Source organism: Vigna unguiculata, chromosome 3, assembly GCF_004118075.2.
Source record: "Vigna unguiculata cultivar IT97K-499-35 chromosome 3, ASM411807v1, whole genome shotgun sequence".
Lineage (NCBI taxonomy): Eukaryota > Viridiplantae > Streptophyta > Magnoliopsida > Fabales > Fabaceae > Vigna > Vigna unguiculata.
This window is the reverse complement of record NC_040281.1, coordinates 15,250,263-15,270,873: the sequence shown is the minus strand read 5'-3', so window position 1 is coordinate 15,270,873 and position 20,611 is coordinate 15,250,263. Positions and strand designations below refer to the sequence as shown.

Sequence of the window (20,611 nt, the reverse complement as noted above, 5' to 3'; positions counted from 1 at the left end):
AACATTCTATACACAGCTGAAGGCATAACATTAATTGAAGCTTGCAAATCCAGTAAGGCATTTTCTATAGTTAGCTCACCAATAGGTCAAGGAATGGTAAAGTGGCCTGGATCATCAGATTTCTTGGGCAAACTGGAGTGGGATAGAGATGAAACTGTTTGCACACTTTTCTGTTTTAAATTTCTCTTATATGTGCATAACTCTTTCAAAAACTTAGCAAATTTAGAGATTTATTTGATGTCATCCAGCTGTGGAATATTTATTTCTACTTTCCGAAAGATTTCCAGCAAGTCTCTATCATTTTCCAGCTTCTTAGGTAGCAACCCTTGAAGGAAAAGGCAAGGGTGCTAACTGCTGTGCTTGCTGTTCTTTTTCTTCCACCACTGATTTGTCTTTGATCTTCTCAATTAGCTCTTTTCCACTCCTCAATGTTATAGCACTCACATTCCCTTTTGGATTATTACAGCTTGAGAGGGAATGGCTCCAGATTTCTGTTGTTTTAACTCATTGATGGTGGTGGCCATCCGCCCCATTTGCATCTTCAAATCTTGCACAGTTGCTGAAATGTTCTGCTCAAATTGAATGTTATTTGCGGCCATTTGCTTCACCAAATCCTCCAAAAAGGCTCTGAATTAGCTTGCTGTTGAGACTGTTGTGCATGGAAAGGTTGAATTGGTGATCCAGCATTTTGCATCTGTTGTTGAATTAGCTTGCTGTTGGGACTGTTCATTAATCTGAGGACATGTGGGACACAACTTATTGAACCTCTCCCGGTAATCATATAAACTTTCTCTTTGAAGTTTTCTTATACTACACTAATTTCCTTCTTGAAGCACGGAAAATTTTTTCCACAAACTTCCTTTTCATATCATTCCAAGTGGTAATTTTGTGTTGGTTGAAGGTACAGCCAATCCTTTGCAATGTCAGAAAGAGAAAATGGAAGGTCTTCATCTTGATCAGTTCTTCAGGCACTTCAGCTTGCTTCATGGTTGAACACACTAAATTCCATTAGGTGTTTGTGAGGGTCGCCAGTCCATCAAAATTAGGTAACAAATGTATCAGGCCTGATTTCAGCTAACTGTTTGCACCATCCTGCAATTGTGGCAGTAACAGGATGCACAAAGGTTTGCATCCAATATCTAGATTAGCCAACTCCTTCAAAATTCTCTCTCCATTTGCAGCCATCCCTTCAAATTCAGATTGATCGGTTTCTAAGTTGGATGAAGCTGTATCTACGATCAGATGATTCTCCTATTTTTAATTTTAAAATTTGTGTCTAGTTTTTTATTGTTTCGGTAACATAAATATTTTGAAATGTTATAAAGTATTGAATAAATTTTGGTAAATTTAAATTTTAAGATATTACAAAGCAATGCACAATATGATTAATAAATAAAAAGTTATTTTTGACAACTTATCCTACACGTGGTCTTCCTTCCAATTGTTGAATATGGTTTGTAGTTCTTTTGTTTATGACCACAACCTATTGGGTATACTTCTCTTTTCGTAATAAGTTTGTACATATATCTCGTTATTATTGTTAATATCTTATCTTGATTGTTTGACATTTGTGTAACTCTTAAACAACAACAATCCATTTGATGACAGTAACAAAGAGAGTTGCATGTAGCAATAGCCTAAGATTAATTAAGTCCAAGCAGTAACATGTTGAGAAAGTTGTTAATGTAACATGCAGGAACAAGAATGTCTCCGAAGTTGTTTCTCAACATGCTATCAGAATATGCGACATAAAGGAAACCGTTTTACAAAGAAACGTTAATGACGTTTATTGCCTGTCGTTGCTTCCCACGCCTGTAAGACATGATTCACAATTTCGTCTACTCCAACCTTATGCTTCACCTGCACATAGATTTGTAAATCAAGTTAAGAAGAAAAGGGGTGAAAAATTAAAGGATTGTTGGTCGTTCAAGACCATATGATAAAGATACAGATTATGGGTGCTAAAAACAGTTTGATTAGGATGCTAGAATTGGGAAAGCTGAAAAAAAGAGTCCAATGTGGGTTGAATAAGGTGCAGCACACAACCAGCTTTGCTGTTACTTCAATGCTAAAATGAAGTGAATCATAATTGGGATCTGTATCCAAATTTGCATTACAACACGTGCATGATGTGGGGAACTAATTACTGGTGTAAACCAACAGGTCTCAGTTTGTTTAAGCAAGGGAAAAATGCAATCAAAAACCAAAGTCACAAAGGTAAGTGTTATAATTTATAAACATTCCAGATTACAAGCAAGCATTGTAACTTAAATAACATGTAAGAGAAAGCACAGTACTACTGCTAATAGAATGTTCACTGCTGTATATTTAGTGCCACAAAGCATGCAAAAGCTAAACACAGCAGGCCAAAGTGAAAAGCTGAAACTTTAATATACCATGGGGTTTAAGTGTATTAAGCCACAATTAAGATTTATAACACCATTGTTCCAATAAATGATGTTCTTAACTAACCTGTGCAAAGACAAACGGCCCTCCATCTCTCATCCGCAAAGCATCCCGCTGCATGACTGCTAAATCAGCCCCAATTGCTGGAGCAAGGTCAGTCTTGTTTATCACCTGAAATAAAGTCCAACCAGTTCCACAATCATATTCCAAAATCTTACAACAAGGATTGTAGATAAGCATCGATGGATCTGTGACAAGAACAGTGCAAGATCTATGCAAATAGAACCTACAAGGAGATCGGCTTGTGTGATTCCAGGACCACCTTTCCTAGGAATTTTATCACCACCAGACACATCTATTATGTAAATTATGTAGTCAGCCAATTCCCTGCTGAAATTGGCAGCCAGGTTATCTGCAGAAGAAAGAAACTCAACTCAAGTGAATATCCAAATCTCTTGGGATCTAACTTAATTTAAAAAACAATCGCATATCTAAGAAATTACACAACTAATTCATACAAACAATCGTTTAGCTTGTTCAACATCTGGTTTAAGTTAAAAATCATCCAAAACATGTTAACTAGATTCTAAACATAGCAACGAAGAGTTTATTCAATCTTGACACTATCAAGGAATCAAAAATCATCCAGTCATATGTATTTATCAAAGTGAATAAACTTAATAACATGTGAGTAAACTTAATTAAATTGTAGTAATTGATTAAAAATTAGATAAAGAAAAACACCTCCCCCAGATTCACAAAGAAGTATATCTGCTTTGAAGAGGTTAGAAAGCTCCTCGAGTGGTCCAAGATTAATACTAATGTCTTCCCGAATGGCAGCATGCGGGCAGCCCCCAGTTTCCACAGCGCGTATCCTTTCTTCTGGAAGAGCTTTGTGCTTCACCAAGAACTCACCATCCTCTTTCGTGAATATATCATTTGTCACCTGAAACAAACAACAAAGCAAGCACATTTTTTTTTTTTTTTTGCTTTTGTCAAATTAAGAGTAAAATTGGAAGACAGAGAAGGTGGAAAAACTGACAGCAGCGAGACTGTAGTTATCCCGAAGGTATTCACAAAGGGCCAACATGAGAGCTGTTTTCCTGCATTGCCATGAAAATGAAAAAAGGCTTAACTTTTGAAGGGTTTTGAATACACAGAGAAAGAGGGACCCACCCAGTGCCGACAGGTCCACCAATTCCGACAGTGAAGGCTCTTTCGTTGAAATTCCTGTTAAGAGGAGGGGCTCTTCTGCTGAAGAAGCCAGGTGAGTAGATGGGTTCGTGAGAATGCGGCGCAAGACCATCGTGGCTGTGGTACACCCTACCATCCTTGCCTACCCATGACTTCCCCTCTCCCTTTTCACCGTCATGATCATGTTCATGGTGGTGATTATGATCGTGATCATGATCATGGTGGTGGTGGTGGTGATGTTCGCCGTGAGAAGCCATGAGTTTGGGTGATGTTAACTGTGAGTGTGTTGAACTGTGAGAATAGATAGTAAACTAAAGCAGAAACCGCTTCTAATGCAAACACTAGCGACAGGTATCTTATCACCAGCAATATTAGTTTCTATTCTCTTAAATGAATATACAAGTTACACTTCAAAAAACCAACTAAATTTAAAGAACTAAAATAGTTCTTAGAGAACTGTTTTTTAATCTTTGAAATCAGTGTTTAGAAATTGAAATTGTATTTTTCTAAATTTGGAAAATTAAAATATGACAATTTTTCACTCTTTCTATATGATATTTATATTCTCTAATTTTAAAACAAACATTAAAATAATGAATTTCAAATTAGAAAACAGAAAATAGGTAAAAAGTTTTGAGGATCGAAATAAAAAATTAAAAGTTTAATAAAAAAAATATTGTTTATCCTATAAAACTGTATTAAGATGCTGTAACAATTTCTTTTTATCAGCAGATTCTTTAACAGTTATTTCTGATTAATTTGAATAGTTAACTAATGTAAAACATTTCTTCCTAAGGTAAAAGATAAAATACATTTTTTACATTTAATGTCTTTGTTTATATATTGAGATTTTTTTATTATTCAATAGATTTTTATTTTCTATAATAAAATATCAATTAAAAACGCAAAGAAGTTTTAAAATATATAAAAACTTTATATTTCTTACAATTTTATATTTAATTATACTTAAGTGTTATTAATATAACATGTCCACAAGGTAGACTGACTCTGCCTTATCTTATTATAATTGTATAATTTAACTACACAGAAATAATATAATATTAAGTATACAAACTTATATAAATACATTATATTTCTTTAGTCTTATATACTATTAGATTGGTTCTGGAAATTCACAATCACAGAATCAGATGAAAAAAAAAAATTGTAAATTTTTCGAGTGAAAATTTAATTGTTATTTTTTGTACTATTGATGGAAGGTGATTGGTGATTGCTAATGGTTGGTTTGAAAGCTCAAAGTCCAATGCTCAATTGTGAACACTAACATCGCTTGAACGAAGAAGAAGACAAATCTAAATTTTGTTTTTCTTTTCTTTAATTGACATTAACACACCCAATGCCACAGTTTTGTTTGTCATGGAAATCATACTTCAACCATACATTAAAAATATCACAAAAACTATCTTCAATGTTACTTTGTTAGATAAAATATCTTTAAGTAGATGCAAAACTTTGTTAATACAAACTTTTGCTTTTTATTGTTATTATTTTGGAAATGGAAAAATAGAAATATATAAGTAATCAAAGTTATTCATGGATGGTTGGTTTATGAAAACATAAATAGCAATAAATTTCAAACAATTATTAATATCCAAAGGACTAATTGTGGAAGCATATTCGAGAATATTTGATAAATTTGGTATATGGTCTTTCATCTGGAGAGTACACTGAGTTTTCTCTTGCTTTTTTTTTTGTGGGGAGAAAAAGAAAGGAACAGAATAATTTTTTAACATATTCTCAGATGAGGATCATAACCTCTTTATGTAACTTATGTCGGTTACTATTTTCTAAAAGACAATATTCCTAATTTATCTCCTTCATCAAATTAGAATATCACAGGTATCTACACAGGTGATATTTTCATTATAGATATATATTTTTAGACATAGATATAATTAATTAGATATAACAATCCTAACACATTTAATTATTTATCATATATATGTATGACTAAAATTGCTAACATTTCTACCCATCTACTACACATCCCATAACAAGTTTACGTTCAAAGAATATATGATTGATATTCTCTTTTGCAATCCACATGAGTTACGAAAAGAAACATATAGTTTTATCATGACAAGTCTAATTTATTATGATTTTAGCCGATAAACAAATTTTATATTACTAAACTCATGACTTAAAACAATAAAACATGATATTTATTCTAGTATCAAATTATGATGTAAGCATGTATAACTTTTGCAATATTTTTTATATTAAATGTAGTATTCCCAAGTGGTGGCCATTATAAAGTATGCAAAAAGTGTGTCATTCTTTGGGTTATATGAATAGTGAATATTGCAAAATAGGATGTTAGGTTCGTTTTAGACGTATTCTTTTTTTCAGTTTCTCTTCCTGTTAGTTTCGTTAGCCTTGCAAAGCCTTGCATAGTCTTAGTTTTTCTCTTTCCTTCTTTTGTATAAAAGTAGGTTTTGTTGCATTTGTAAAAGCAAGTCAAGCATTTAATAGATTCATGTTCTTCTTTTCTTTTATGGTATTTATACCTGTCTAGAAACAACATGTGGGTCTGCTGCCGACGCTGGAGTGACGAGGAGCAGAGATGTGAAGTGGTGTCGTCATAAAGTTGGAGGAGAGTTGGTGATATATAGAGAGAAATATTAGCATCGTCATAAAGTCGAGGTAGAGTTAGTGATATATATAGAAGAATATTAGCACCGTCATAAAGTCGAGGTAGAGTCAGTGATATATATATATATATATATATATATATATATATATATATATATATATATATATATATATATATATATATATATATATATATATATATATAGGAGAATAATAGCATCGTCATAAAGTCGAGGAAAAGTTAATGATATATAGAGAAGAATATTAGCATCATCATAAAGTCAAGCCAAAGTTGGTGATATATAGAAGAATATTAGCATCGTCATAAAGTCGAGGCAGAGTTGGTGATATATAAAAAAGAAGAAGAGTGGTTTCGTTATAAAGTCGAGGCAGAGTTGGTGATATATAAAGAAGAAGAGTGGTGTCGTCACAAAGTCGACCTAGAGTTGGTGATATATAAAGAAGAAGAGTGGCATCATCATAAAGTCAAGGCAGAATAGTGATAAATTGAAGTTGTTGACAAAATTGCTAAAGGTGTCACTCTAAGATCAATGCTGGAAAAATCTTAGATTATGTAAAGGGGATATCTTAGTTATTATTTAGGAAGATTTTATTTGAAGTGTTACAGTTGTTATTTATTAGATTATTTTTAGAAGATTATTAGAAATATTTCGTAAATATTTGATTATGTATATATATAACAGTTGTAACCAATTTTAAAGCCTATAGATAAGAGTGTTACTCCCATGGTCAATGGATGGATTTATTTTGGCCTAAGTGAGTCACTAAGGTTGAAATACTTCTTTCTTTTGTTTTCGGTTGAAGGTTATTTTACACCTCTTTTCTAACCGAAACAGTATCCAAAGTCGGTTGCCATGACAGCGTTAGAAAACTCACATACATCCACCAATCACCAAAATTCTTCTCTTCCTCCCCCCACCTTCAACCCGCACACTTTTTTCACACCATATCAAGTCAAACTAAATAATGAAAATTTCTTAATATGGCGGCATTGGGTTCTTGCTACGATCAAAGGTTTAAATTTTCTTCATTTTATTAATAATAATCACATTCTACTCCAATTTCCTCCATTTATCGATCTTGGTTCATTCATCCAAAATTCTACGTATCTTTATCATCAACAATAGAATCATATAATAATTGTCTGGCTCCTGGGATCTATGTTCTCACATATGTTAACAAAAATGGCTAGCCTCGACTCTGTTGTCACTAACACAAAAAAGGCTTTTAATGTTTGATATTTTTTGTCTTTGACGTCTACCCAAACTCCGACATCGTATCGGGTGACATCAAAATTGACGTCAGAATGCAAACCTGATGTCCAAGAACATCAGCTATACAGGGATCCAACGTCCCTTAATGACAGATTCGGGAAAGCATCGACGTCCAACTGGCATCAATTTGAACATAAAACAACAATTATTGACGTCTAGTGTTGCACTACAAAGCGTCAAAGGACATCGATCTGTGCAACACTTACTTTTAATACACTTCTAATGAATAAAATCATACAATTGTGCATTGTGTTGGAATGATGACCAATAGTTGTCAATGGGCCCTACCATCAATCACAAGTAGTTAGTCAAATAATTAACAGTACTTCATAAAATATTTCAAACAATAACAACCTACCCATCAATGTAGGGCGCAAAGTAGATCTCTCTTCTTTACTCAGCCATCCATGTTTGCAAATAAGTTTTCATTGCTCAAGTGTGCTTCCATTAACTTGAATGGTCTAAGGTTCAATGAATCCATACATGGAAGCTCGACCTTGGTCCACAATGACTTTGTCCATGTACCTATAAGAAGATAGTTGGGCGCTCTCTAGTACATCATTTTCACAAGACCTTATATCACCTTTGTCATGAACAAAGTATGTCAGTTCATGCAAGCTCCTCAAGTTCATCATTGGAAAGGTTTCAAGAGAATACTACGCTACATTGCATGCACTTCAATGGGGTTTGTTTCTCACCTTCCCAAAATTGGTTTATCAAGTGTTTCATTAATGCAGATTGGTTGCTAACCCCGACGATCGAAAGTCAACCTCTAGCTTCTATTTTTGCATTGGTTAAAACCTCAAATTGTTCTTCAAAGATACAAAAAGTTGTCTCTCAGAGTTGTACAAAAGTTGAGTACTACAGCTTTGCTTCCGCTATTTCTAATGTCTTGTGACTTCAAATGCTTCTTCAAGAACTCAAAGTTCCTTCATCTCCTCCTACAATATACTCAGACAACCAATGCACATCCTATCATGCACTCACGTACCAAACACTTCAAAATTTACCTTCATTATGTTCATGATCATCTTCATAAAAACAACATTAGTGTCTTTCATATACCTATTATCTACCAAGTCGTTGACACATTTACCAAACACATTTCTGGTGTTCCGTTCTTAGCTTTTCATGACAAACTCAAGGTTCTTGACATTCATCATCCACCTTGAGTTTGCAGGGGTGTGTTAGGTTGTATGTTTTAGCGTATTCTATTTTTCAATCTCTTTCTCTGTTAGTTTCGTTAGCTTGCAAAGCCTTGCATAGTCTTAGCTTTTCTCTTTCCTTCTTTTGTATAAAAGCAACCTTTGTTGCCTCTGTAAAAGCAAGTCAAGCATTTAATAGATTCATGTTCTTTTTTTCTTTTAAAGGAGACGCTAATTATCACTAAGACCAACATTTCCAATGTAATATGAAAATGAGAAAGGTCAAATTGTCACTCTGTAATGTTCCTAAAGACCAACATTTTTGTTAAAATTTGAGGCTCTATTGATAAACCTGATAATGTCAAGGATTTATTGAAGACTATAAAGGAGTAATTTGTTACCTATAATAACAAATACATTTATGATGGAATTTTCGTCGATAAAGTTCACTGAGATTATAGTAGTATGTTATCATATCATGCACATAAGGGATATTGTAATTCAATTGAAAGATTTGGAGGTTACAATGTTTGACTCCTTCCTGGTACACTATATTATGTACATTTTGCCTCATCTTTATGCCTCCCTTTTAAAATCTCCCACAGATAAGTGATCAATTAATGAATTATAAACATGTGTCTTCAAGAAGACGAAATGTAACTAATGAAAGAATGAGAGAAGGTGAACTTGACTACCTTTGTTAAGAGTAATAACAATCAAGTTAATCACAAGGGAAAAATTATTGCTCAACCATTCATATAGAAAGAATCAAAGTGTTTCTTTTGTAAAACAAAATGACACAGGGAAAAAAGGTAATTCGTTTATTTTTATTTTTTTTTGTGAATTTGACTATGAAAAACACATTCTCCCAAATTCTTACAACTTTTTTCCAAGTTTCTTAAAAGAAACTCAAAAGTTGCTTCTCAAATAAGGAGGTTTCCTTGGAGAAGAACTAGAAGAATATTACTCTCATGTTATATCCTCAAGAACAAGAAGAAAAGCATATCAGCAATTCAAATTATCATCCATCAAAAGGTAAGTCTTACAATATGCAAGAGGTCTTATTTAGAGATGTCTAGTCCCCTTGCACCTAAATATACAAAAAATGTGGGACATAAGCTCAAAGTGGATGTACCAATGCAGCAAATAAATGTCTTAATTAAGCTTATTGTTTGCTTCTCTCAAGTGATGTGGGACTTCCACTTCAAGCCTTCTTCTCCATGATTTAGTCATATTTGTCTCATTTTTTCCATGGTCTTGGACGTCTAAACAAGGCCCAATTGATGCTCAAATCCATACAAGTTGCTACAAAATTCTACAAAAATATAAACTAAATATACACTTATACAATTTATACAAGACTAAAAAGAAAGAATAAAATTTCTAATAGCCTACACTACAATGTAGGAGAGTCTTCTTTGAGATCTATTTTTCAATTCTTCTAGCCATGAACCTTGTTAAAGGTCCAATGTGATGTCTCTCAAATAGTCCTCCCTCCCTCAATATATGTATCTTTAGTTCCAATGATATGTTTTTGATGTCTTTAAACTTTTTAAGATTGAAGCAGAAATATAATGCAGAAAATAAGTAAAAAATGTGAGATCAAATAAAGATAAAGATATTATGATAAATACGTATAGAGATCGGACACACACCTCATTCATTTACAATATTTTTTTGCAAACATAGAATTATTGACTAATATGGTGTGACTAAAAAAGGAATGAAACATTAATGGATATGGTGAGAAGTATGGGAAGCACTACAAAACTTCACAAATTTTTTATGTGATAAAATGAGTTCCAATCAAGACTATTTTAAAGACAATTTTTTAGTTATTTAAAGGTTAGAAACTCAATTTATAACATATAAACATTCGGGGATGTCCATCTAAATAAAAAATTTATAACCCACAGAAGAAGAAACTAAACCCTAAGTATTAGTTGATATTTCATTTGATATGTTGTTGAAAAGTTCAAAACATGTCTCTTTGGAGAGGACTACCAACATATATATAATATTCACCCAAGGATGTTAAAACTAACTCATCTCTCTACCATTTTAAAAAATATCTCTTAAAACTTCTTCGAGCAACCTCTAAGAATTAAGTCATAAATCTACACCCAATTTTTACTATAAGAATACATGAAAAAAATGATTTTTTTTTATAAATTTTAAGCATCGATTTTAAATTGCAAACATTTATGCATAATTAATATAAAATATTCGGTTTATCATAATGTAATATAATACTATAATCCAGTTAAATTAAAATAAAATATCATAAAAAATCTTAAGAACGATTTAAATTAGAGATACTATTGATACAAAAAAAAAATAGCATGTTATCACGATCCTGTATTTTAATTTGGTTAAATATGTTATTATTATTTAATATTTTTTCAAATTGTACTTGTGCTTTTCAAAACAACAAATTGATGTCCTACCATTGAATATTCCTGTTAATTGAACTGTAGCATCAAAATATTTGTTCAATGTGGCCTTGCATGTGTATTTTTCAATAAAATATATGTTTAGTTTCTTATCTTTTAAAAGTTTCATTCTTCGAATCTCTTTGTTAAAGAATAAAACAAATCATTTGTAGTCCCTCAACAATTTTTTATTGGTCTTAATCTGCCAATTATGTTTGTCTTTAATTTTAGTCGCTTCCAATTTGGATTACTGGTTACAATAATATTTTTGTTTGAAATACATGTTTTGGAGATTCCAAGGTATTATAATTTTCATAAAAAAATTTGAAAAAAATGTAAAAATTTCAAAGAAAAATGTCAGAAGTGGGATTTGAACCCACGCCCTCTTTCGAAGACCAGAACTTGAGTCTGGCGCCTTAGACCACTCGGCCATCCTGACTTTGTTATTTATAATCATGTGTATGGTTTATATACTATATTTAATAGGAAAAAGTAAAAGTTCTAATAAAATGAAAAATATGAATTAACACAATTCATAATGTTATATCAAATCGACTCTGCTGGGGATCGAACCCAGAATCTCTGGTTCCGTAGACCAGCGCCTTATCCATTGGGCCACAGAGTCATTGTCGATTACATAATCATAGTTATTTTACTAAACTGCTGTGAGAAAAGTAAAACTTAGATACATTTTGTATTTTAATATATGGATCCAAATAAACAATGTTTAGATCTAAAAATTATTTATCCTTAGTCATTCATTGAGAAAAACAACATGCTCTGCCACATTTTTATCCTTTAACAATTTAACAACGTTGTGTTATGCCAGCTAAAGTGGCCCTCACAACACGGACACCGTCACCAAAGCTATACGTAGTAGCTCTGCTTTATCATACTTTTTTGTCTTTCTTTTTGTTTAGCCATTGATAATCCTCTGGTTTAATTATAATTCTTTGCATGCTTAATGTTTACGCTTCAAAAGCTGATTACATACTTCTAACTCAGCACCGTTATACAGTGCTGTCACCCTAATTCTTTAAGGCGAGGGAGACAGAACATTATCATTAACCCCACACACTCTCGGATCATTGTGTTTACTGTTTCAGCTACATATTACACCTCAAAATTCCTCACTTGTCTCAAATCCTAACTATAAAATGGCTTGTTCTGTTCCACTATCTTCATCATTCACAACTATTTACAAGCACTGTCCTCTACTAGTAGTTATTCATCAAGTGATGGGTGGTAAAAAAATGGAGAGCTGCAGAACTGCTATAGTTCTCACTTTCTGCATTATGGCTATGTTGGTTTTTGGTCACTGTTGTGTGGCTGAGAATGTGGTAGAAGATGTTGCTGCAATTCCACCTGCACCAATGGAAAGTGCAGGAGTGCATCTTTGTGCGCAAGCTGCTTTTGTAGTCTTTGCTTTTGTGGTTGCTAGGTTCACCTGAGAAGAGTAATGTGATGTTCAGTTGCTGAGAGAATATACAATTACATCATTTAATTCTTTATTTTCTGTGGGTTAATGTTTGTTTCCGGAATTCATCCATGTAATGTAATGCAATGCTCAGAGAAATTGGTGTTTTCGCAACATTTATCGACTATGTAATGTTTCCTGTACTTGTACAGTTAAGATACACATTGGACACCACAAAGTAAAATAACAGAAACAAAATCGTTAATCTGCAATCAAATCATAAACTCGGGAATCATCGCTGCCTTATGGAACCAAAAAGATCATGGTATGAACGCTTAGCAGCATCTGGGCGAGACACAATTTCCACGACTTTAAAAGATGCCTCAGGATAAGCCAATGCCTCCACAGCTACTTCCGCAACTTGATCTCTGGATATGGAACCTTCATAAAGGGTGTCCTGGTACACAAGGATTTTGAACAATTCAGCAATCGTTCCAGAAAATATGAACTTAAGATTCTATTGAGGAAATGTAACAGAAAGTCAGAAATGTAGCAGCAACCTCTGGCTCCATAACAACATTTCCAGTTGGAGGATCATTTCTCAACCCGCCCGGTCTTATAATTGTGTAGTTTATGCCAGATTTCCTTATATAATTCTCTGCCTGTAGTTTTGCTACTAAGGTGAGTCCAAAAACATTAAGAAATATGTAAGCTGGATTGAGTAGCTGTCCCATAGATGCTCCATTAACTAAAATGGAACTGATAAGAATGAATCTGTTCACATTACGTTTCCTGCATGCTTCAACAAGGTTTACAGTACCAAAATTGTCAACCTGCACAAATAGCAATTCTTGTAAGAAGCACTGAATGATACCATGAGACAGAATAATGCACTCACCCTGCCATGATTTTTTTGCATTTTTGGTGATTATCTTCGTAATGTAATTAGTTTCTAATGTCTTCTTTAGAGGACGAATAATATAACTATGCTATCCCTTCCCAGGTGAAAGTCTTATAAATTCCACAAATGAAAGCACATGGCAACACACAAGTTTGAAAAGTTAAGCAGATGAAAAAGATTCTAATAGCTCTCCATCAACATCATCCATTCCTACTAATATCCTTAATGATGTCAGTTACTAAACAAGAGGTACAACATGAACAAAAGTGAAGAATAAAGACATGGAAGAAACTAGGATCCAGGTTAGATTACTTCCACAGTTTCATATCCAAAAGGCCAAGGGAATCAACTCCTTAAAGTTTAAGTAAACGATGACACACTCTACAAAAACATACACAACCTGTCCTACTTTCAAAAGCAATTAAATAACTTCTACTATGGTAGATTCTGGATCACTGAATACGTTGAGCACAACAGTCAACCTGAATTACTGCAACCTATATTTCTTCTAACCAAACTAAGGACTGATATGAAAAGTGGGTCGTACTAACTAAAGTAAAAGGTTATAATTGTACATTTAAACATTCTAGTATACTACAAGACATTGACAAAAAATTGACAAACCTTCCATGGAGCAAGCAAATCCCACCCTGGCCGAAAGCCTGTGGCACATACCACTGCTTCTGAATCATCACCAATGGCTTCAGCTAGCTTATCAGACCCCTCTGTGACATCAGCTTTTACCTGCATTACATACACATACACACCAACATACTCACATACACCTAAAAGAAAATGCTACTAACATACTATAGTAAAATCTTTCTAATTGGTCAAAAAATTTATTGAAAACTACAAAATCAAGAAAGAGGGTAGTTAAAAAAGTTGTGAGATCCATCAAATTTTGTGATTTTCAATAAATTTCAACCAATCAGAAAGTGTGTCTAAAATAGAGTGTTCCTAGCATTTCTCTACACGAAAAAAGTGGGACTGGATTGCCTAATGTAACAATAAGATAAAGGAAAAGCTTACAATTTGAAGAGATGGGTTGGCAGAGGAAAGGGTGGACTTGGCCTTGTCCAAATCCCTAACCCCAGCCTTAACAGAAAAACCCTTTGCCAATAACTGCTCAACGATTCTTTTCCCAGTGCTACCAGTGGCTCCAGCAACAAAAATTTTCCTCTTCGCTCTCGAATCCTCCACCACTTCCTCGCTGATCTCACTTCCTTCCATCTAACATACAATCCAACAGGAAGTAAACAAAAGGATGTTCTGATAGAACAACACACGCTACGCTTGCGATATGCACATGAAGCTGAAAAAAAAAACAGAATACAAGATGTTGTGAAATGTGATGTGTTGCTACCTTTGCGAAACTGAGGAGGCGTAAGGAAGAAGGTGTTGTGAAGTGCTTGTTGAGTTGGTAATGGTGAGTGAGGAAAATGGGATTTCTTACTATGGTGAGAGTCGAAGCCATTGACATGATTGTGACACTGTAAAAAACACAGATTTCTTCTAATTTCCACACTGCCAAACGAGACGCTATAGCCGCGCCACGTGCTCCAACCGTGGGATACCTTAGCTTTTGTTCTATGTTCTATGTTAATGTTAATACTAAAGTTTTAATAATAATAATAATAATAATAATAATAATAGACACAAGAAAAAATCTCAAATCAATGTCCTTTTAAAAGGATTTAACCTAACATATAATTACTTATATTTGCTAATACCCACACCCTTGCATGCTTATCAAACACTCATAACTGAAAAAAAAAATCAATCAATTTTTGTAGAGTTTATCCTATGAGATCTTATCATGGTTCACTAGCCTAGGTGTCAATTTTCTCATAACTTATCTTATTGGAAGCTCCTTATGAGATTGAAATACTGTTTATAAATAGTATAAAGAATATTGTCAAATTTGAGATATTAATTAAAGTTCATTTCATATTTAAAAATATTAAAATTGTGAAGTCTTATAAAAGTTATTAAGATTAGAAAAGAATTGGTATTATTACTGATTTAGTATCCCAACTTTTTTGTTAAGTTCAATTCGGTACCCAAATTTTTGGTTTGTTCAATTTAATACTCTAATTTTCTAAAAAGATTCAATCTAGTCTTCTCTTTTAAGTTAGAGTTAACATCGTGTCCGTACAGGACACGTGTCAAGCCATGGAATTTTTAATTTTTTTTTTAATTCTTTTCTTCAAAAAATTTAAAAACTGTCACGTGTCAGTCAATAATCGTTCCACGTGGCAGCTTACAATCATGACACGTGACAGTGTAATAATTGTTTTCAATTTAGTACCCCAATTTAAATTTTTGGTTCAATTTAGTACTCCAATTTTTTAAAATGATCCAATTTCGACCTCTCCCATTTGAGACCAAATTAGTAAATAACCTTAATTACAACCTATATATACATGTTACAATAACTTTTTCTAATATATACATCAAATCATTTCACCTAAATACTTAAATTACTTTATCTTTTACATTTTAACCTTTGTAATTTTTTACACTTGTAAAAAATAAAATAATTTGAATATTTAGGTGTAGTGATTTGATGTATAAATTCAAAACAATTATTTTAACATGTATATATAAGTTATAATTAAACTTAGTTACTAATTTAGTCTTAAATTGGAAAGGACGAAATTTGATCATTTTAAAAAATTGGGGTACTAAATTGAACCAATGGGGTACTAAATTGAAAACAACTATTACCACTGTCACGTGTCATGATTGTAAGCTACCACGTGGCACAATGATAAACTGACACGTGGCAGTTTTAATTTTTTTTGAAAAAAAAATATATTTTTTTTAAAAAAAATAATTTAAAAAAAATTAAAAATTACATGGCTTGACATGTGTCCTGTACGGACACGATGTTAACTCCAACTTGACGGAGATGACCAAATTGAATCTCTTTAGAAAATTGGGGTACTAAATTGAACAAACCAAAAGTTTGGGTACCAAATTGAACTTAACGAAAAAGTTGAGGTACAAAATCAGTAATTATACCAAAAGAATTTTATAAATGACATTTGTATATTTTATTATTAAAATTCAAAGTTATAAGTAAAATTCTTTGGACGAGTTTTATTTTATAGAATTTGTTATATTTTTAAAAACACATTATAGGACTTATGGTGAAGAGAGTTACAAGATTATTCGATCAGAATTGTTAATAGAGTAAGTCTTTTTTTTTTGTCTTTTTACAATACTTGTTTTGCTTGCAAGTACTCTATGAGGAGCTTGCATGTGTCATTGAGTAGTTTTACGTGATTCTCTAGTCTTTGTTTGTATGTAGTTAGAGTTATTTAAGGATCTTGTCTTGTGTAGAGTCTCTGTGAGCAAAGGGCTCTTCAATTGAGGTAAGGGAGACTTATTATTTTATTTTAGACATGTTAAGATTTATGTGTGTTGGATGCAATTGATTAAATTGGATGGTTTGGTGAAAATGGTTAAACTGTGATTGATATAGAATAATATGATTGTAGTAGAATTGGTAGCAACTAATGAATCTTTTTTATTTATGTGATTATGCGAATAAAGTGTATGATTGAGTTATGAAATGGTGGTATGTGAGTGATCAAATTGGTTTAATGATACTATTTGAGATGTTAAAATCAAAGAACACTTGTTGAAGCAATTTTAGAAGAGGTAGAGTACTCAAAAAGTTCATTGAACCATTTAAAACACAAAGGCAAGAAAATCAGTTATTTGTTATTGTGTGGGGCATTGTTGAACATTGTCAAGCGCCACTTCCATTGGGTGCCTTCCAAGTTTGTGACCATTAGAGGTTTCTAGCGCCAAACGTTGCCTAGATACCGTTGGTTCCTCACTTCAGAGTAAGCTCCAACGATTGGGGTATTCGACACTACAAGCATCGTTAGGCACTCTCCTTTCACATACAACTCCATGGAAGGTTGAGTTGGGCGATGGAGGAGTGGCATTGGGCGCAAGAGGTGGTTGATGGACATAGGGTTCAACATTAAGTGTGATTGTGTTATGTTTTCATGTTTTGAATATCTATTGTGAAGATGCCATGTGAACTATGAAGGTGGCTCGAGTGGTGGTGGCTTGCGTGAAGGTGGCTCATGTGGTGGTGGTCGCTCACAAGTGATGGTGATGGTAGGGCAAATCTCTCGTCTATATGTATTGTGATGTGGGTGGATCTTTCTGTTGTGGATGGGTGAGAGTGATAAAGCGTTAAGAGTGAGTGAGAAAGATGAAGTGCTGTGGGTGGGTGAGAAAGATGAAGCAAATAAACAAGAGAAAGGGAAAAGGTTGTGTTTGTGCCTTCTTCAGTTCACATTCGCGAATAGAGATAGAGAGATGAGATGAACTTAAATAAAAATAGGTTAGAGAAAAACAAAACACACCACAGTACATGACTTAGTGGAAACGGGTTGCGGTTGGCCTGTCCAAACCCGCCCGCAACCCGTCAGGTTGTCAACCATGTTGAGCCGAGCTGCAATGTGTTCATAGGTTGAATCACCTAACCCAACCCATGCTTTGAAGTCGAGTTGATAACCAATCCATCGGGTTAGACCCACTTTGACATCCCTACAAAACCTTAAACGATACTAAAGAGGAAATTCTAAAAAGATATAAGTTCTTAAAAATGAATAGTTTATATATATACATTTTGCTATTTAATAATAAAATATATTTAAGAGCTCATTTTTATAAAGCTTTTTCTAATCTTGACTATATTTTTTTAGGTTCTCACATATTATCTTTTTTAAATTAAAACTTATTAATTTTACCATTTAATTGATTTTCTGAACCATTATTTTAAACTAAATTAACTATTTATAATAAACATATTACCTTAAAGATAAATAGTCAAAATTTATTTTTATAGTAAAAATTATTTATATTTATTATTTTTTGTTATTATACATTTGTTTTTACTAATAATGATATAAATGAAATTTATAAACTGAAAGCAGTCATAGAATTTTTTATTATTATTCTTCGGTATATTTTATTTATTTAGTATATTTTACATTGAAAAAACGTGTTGAACTTCGCTGAACCCAATGATCAAAAATAAGAAGAGAGGAGAAAAAACCCAGCAAAACCCTAATACTAACCAGCGCACCAATTTGTAGTCCTGTTTGTGAATGGACAGAAAATAAAAGGGAAAGGGGAGAACAGTGAGATCGCAAAGCTTGTTCTGCACAACTCAAAGGGTAACATCCAAACGCAACATCAACACCCAAAACGGACATAATTTATTTTTTCCCAGGTGCGTTCTGCATAAATCTTCACTTACAAACGATTCTACAAGATTTTGATTACCTGCATCTAAATCCTGAGAAAGGAAATGCCTATTTGCCAAGACTCAAAAAGTGGACATGTTCGATTTTCATTTTGGCTAAATTTATACTTTTCAATATTCTTGGAGAAAAGCTTTTAATGGTCTTCATCTTTTATTCTGTTTCAGAAACCAATGGGTTTTGTTTTGTTTCTGCTTGGGTTTATTATGTTGTTAATTCTAAGTTTTTTTTCTTCAGCACCAGCATAATTCGTGGATTTAAGGGTTTGGAATTGAGGCGTTATGGAAAGTAAAGATGCAAAAGATCCATTCAAAGGGGTGGATTGGAAAGCTGTTGGCGGTGAAATGCAGAAAAATCCGAGTGTTCAACCATCCTTGAAGAAACGATTACCCAACAGAGTTAGGCAAATTCCTGAGTACTATTTCCTGCCTCGATGGCCTCTTCCCAAAGCCATTTTATTTTGCAGTGCATGCATTGGTGCTGGTGTGGCTGCTGGAATGCTTGGTGAGATCTGGATTGAAAAGAAAGTTAAAGGTATTTTCACCTCCCTCTCTTTCCTTTCACCAACCAATGTTTTATTTTAGTCCTTTTAATTGCCAAATGGAAACCCTTTCTTTTTTGGATAAAATGAAGAAGTAGTAAACACTTTATGAAGAACATCAGAAAATAAAATGAATTGAGCTTATCCCTCAAGTTTTTGAGAAGTACGTCTACAAAAGTCTATAAGTTGATTTAAACTTGCTGGAAAAGTTCAATTCTTTATATTTTTTTCTCCTATAAGTATTTGTAGAAAAATTATCTAAAGAAAGTTGTATAAAAAGTTTTCGATTGTCAAGTTATCAATGTACATGTTATGTATTTTGTGATGTGCAATGGATCTTTAGCAAGCTTGCTTCGAGTTTCTGACTATGTCATGTACTGTGAGCGGATAACAATCATTGTCAATGACAAAGTATTAGTTTGAACATTCATTGCGTTGCTCGTATTTGTTAAACTTTTGAATTAGACATTGTTGTAATGGTCTTTTGTTTTGGTATTGCAGAAGATGGAGGGGTTATATGGGAATTTGATAAGTAAACTATTGGTCTTAGGACAACTAATGTCACAGATATTGCTGCCTCTATGCAAGTTAGTCTCTTCAGCACCCTCACTTCTCAGAGGAATTAAGATGATCCTTGTTTAGCAGCAGGATTGAGGGGAATGAGGTGTGATGGTAATACTAGGAAAGATTTCTCTGCCATTTCTAATAAATATGGCACCTAAATTTATTACTTTCTTTAAGATTAGCATTTCGATGGTTCCTAACCAGCACTCCACAATGATTCAATCAATCAGCTTATTAAAAGCCAACCCTGACGCCACGAAAATGTTGCAATTGTTGCAATGAAATTGCCATTTTTTAAAGGAAATGATTAAGGAGCCATGTTAATAGTCTTATAAGGATAACGATGTGTCCATGCCGTTTATATTTCTTCAATTCTGCTTTTTGGTTAGAACCCTAAAAGCTAAAATGTCAAAAGAAAAAAAAACTGTAAACTGAATCCACGCTACTGTATCACTCATTGGGCTGCTTGCCGCCAATGCTTAAATAGAAAAACACCATCAAAATTTGCTGAAAATTAGTTATGAAATAAAGATTCATGCACCCCTGACTTGTTATGAATCGTGGACCTCTTGAAAAGTGCTGATGAACGGCATCTCTTCCAATCCTAGCAGAGAATTACTAATTCTGCGGCTATGATTGTAGACAATCATAATGTTAAATGGGCGAACATTCTTACTTCGTAACAATACAAATTTTTGTTTACAAATTACGTGATTCATTTGTACATTAATATTATATTATTAAGTGTGTTAAAATGATTTTTACTTCCACATGACCTCTTGTACATAATGCTGTTCTACTGGTTTGAC

General features: G+C 33.2%; 3 protein-coding genes and 2 non-coding genes across 5 annotated transcripts; 1 reads left to right on the top strand and 4 right to left on the bottom strand.

Annotated features, from left to right (window-relative positions):
* Nucleotides 1–1,573: 1,573 nt before the first annotated feature.
* LOC114175926 (urease accessory protein G) lies at nucleotides 1,574–3,967 on the bottom strand. Its single transcript, XM_028060778.1, has 6 exons — nucleotides 3,583–3,967; nucleotides 3,449–3,509; nucleotides 3,151–3,352; nucleotides 2,697–2,818; nucleotides 2,473–2,577; nucleotides 1,574–1,860 (listed from the first exon to the last, which is right to left on the bottom strand). Exons 1-6 carry the CDS (start codon nucleotides 3,855–3,857, stop codon nucleotides 1,777–1,779), a joined length of 849 nt encoding a protein of 282 aa, XP_027916579.1. The 5' UTR covers nucleotides 3,858–3,967; the 3' UTR covers nucleotides 1,574–1,776.
* Nucleotides 3,968–11,440: 7,473 nt separating this feature from the next.
* TRNAL-CAA lies at nucleotides 11,441–11,524 on the bottom strand. Its single transcript has one exon. It is a non-coding gene; the product is annotated as a tRNA-Leu (tRNA).
* Nucleotides 11,525–11,637: 113 nt separating this feature from the next.
* Nucleotides 11,638–11,710, bottom strand: TRNAR-ACG. Its single transcript has one exon. It is a non-coding gene; the product is annotated as a tRNA-Arg (tRNA).
* A 941-nt stretch (nucleotides 11,711–12,651) lies between these two features.
* On the bottom strand, nucleotides 12,652–14,979 carry LOC114176223 (uncharacterized protein At2g34460, chloroplastic). Its single transcript, XM_028061181.1, has 5 exons — nucleotides 14,770–14,979; nucleotides 14,436–14,636; nucleotides 14,028–14,147; nucleotides 13,063–13,335; nucleotides 12,652–12,959 (listed from the first exon to the last, which is right to left on the bottom strand). Exons 1-5 carry the CDS (start codon nucleotides 14,884–14,886, stop codon nucleotides 12,795–12,797), a joined length of 876 nt encoding a protein of 291 aa, XP_027916982.1. The 5' UTR covers nucleotides 14,887–14,979; the 3' UTR covers nucleotides 12,652–12,794.
* A 3,462-nt stretch (nucleotides 14,980–18,441) lies between these two features.
* LOC114178637 lies at nucleotides 18,442–20,140 on the top strand. The gene is made up of 3 exons (XM_028064652.1): nucleotides 18,442–18,666; nucleotides 18,935–19,231; nucleotides 19,740–20,140. Exons 2-3 carry the CDS (start codon nucleotides 18,979–18,981, stop codon nucleotides 19,772–19,774), a joined length of 288 nt encoding a protein of 95 aa, XP_027920453.1. The 5' UTR covers nucleotides 18,442–18,666; nucleotides 18,935–18,978; the 3' UTR covers nucleotides 19,775–20,140.
* The last annotated feature ends 471 nt before the right edge of the window (nucleotides 20,141–20,611 follow it).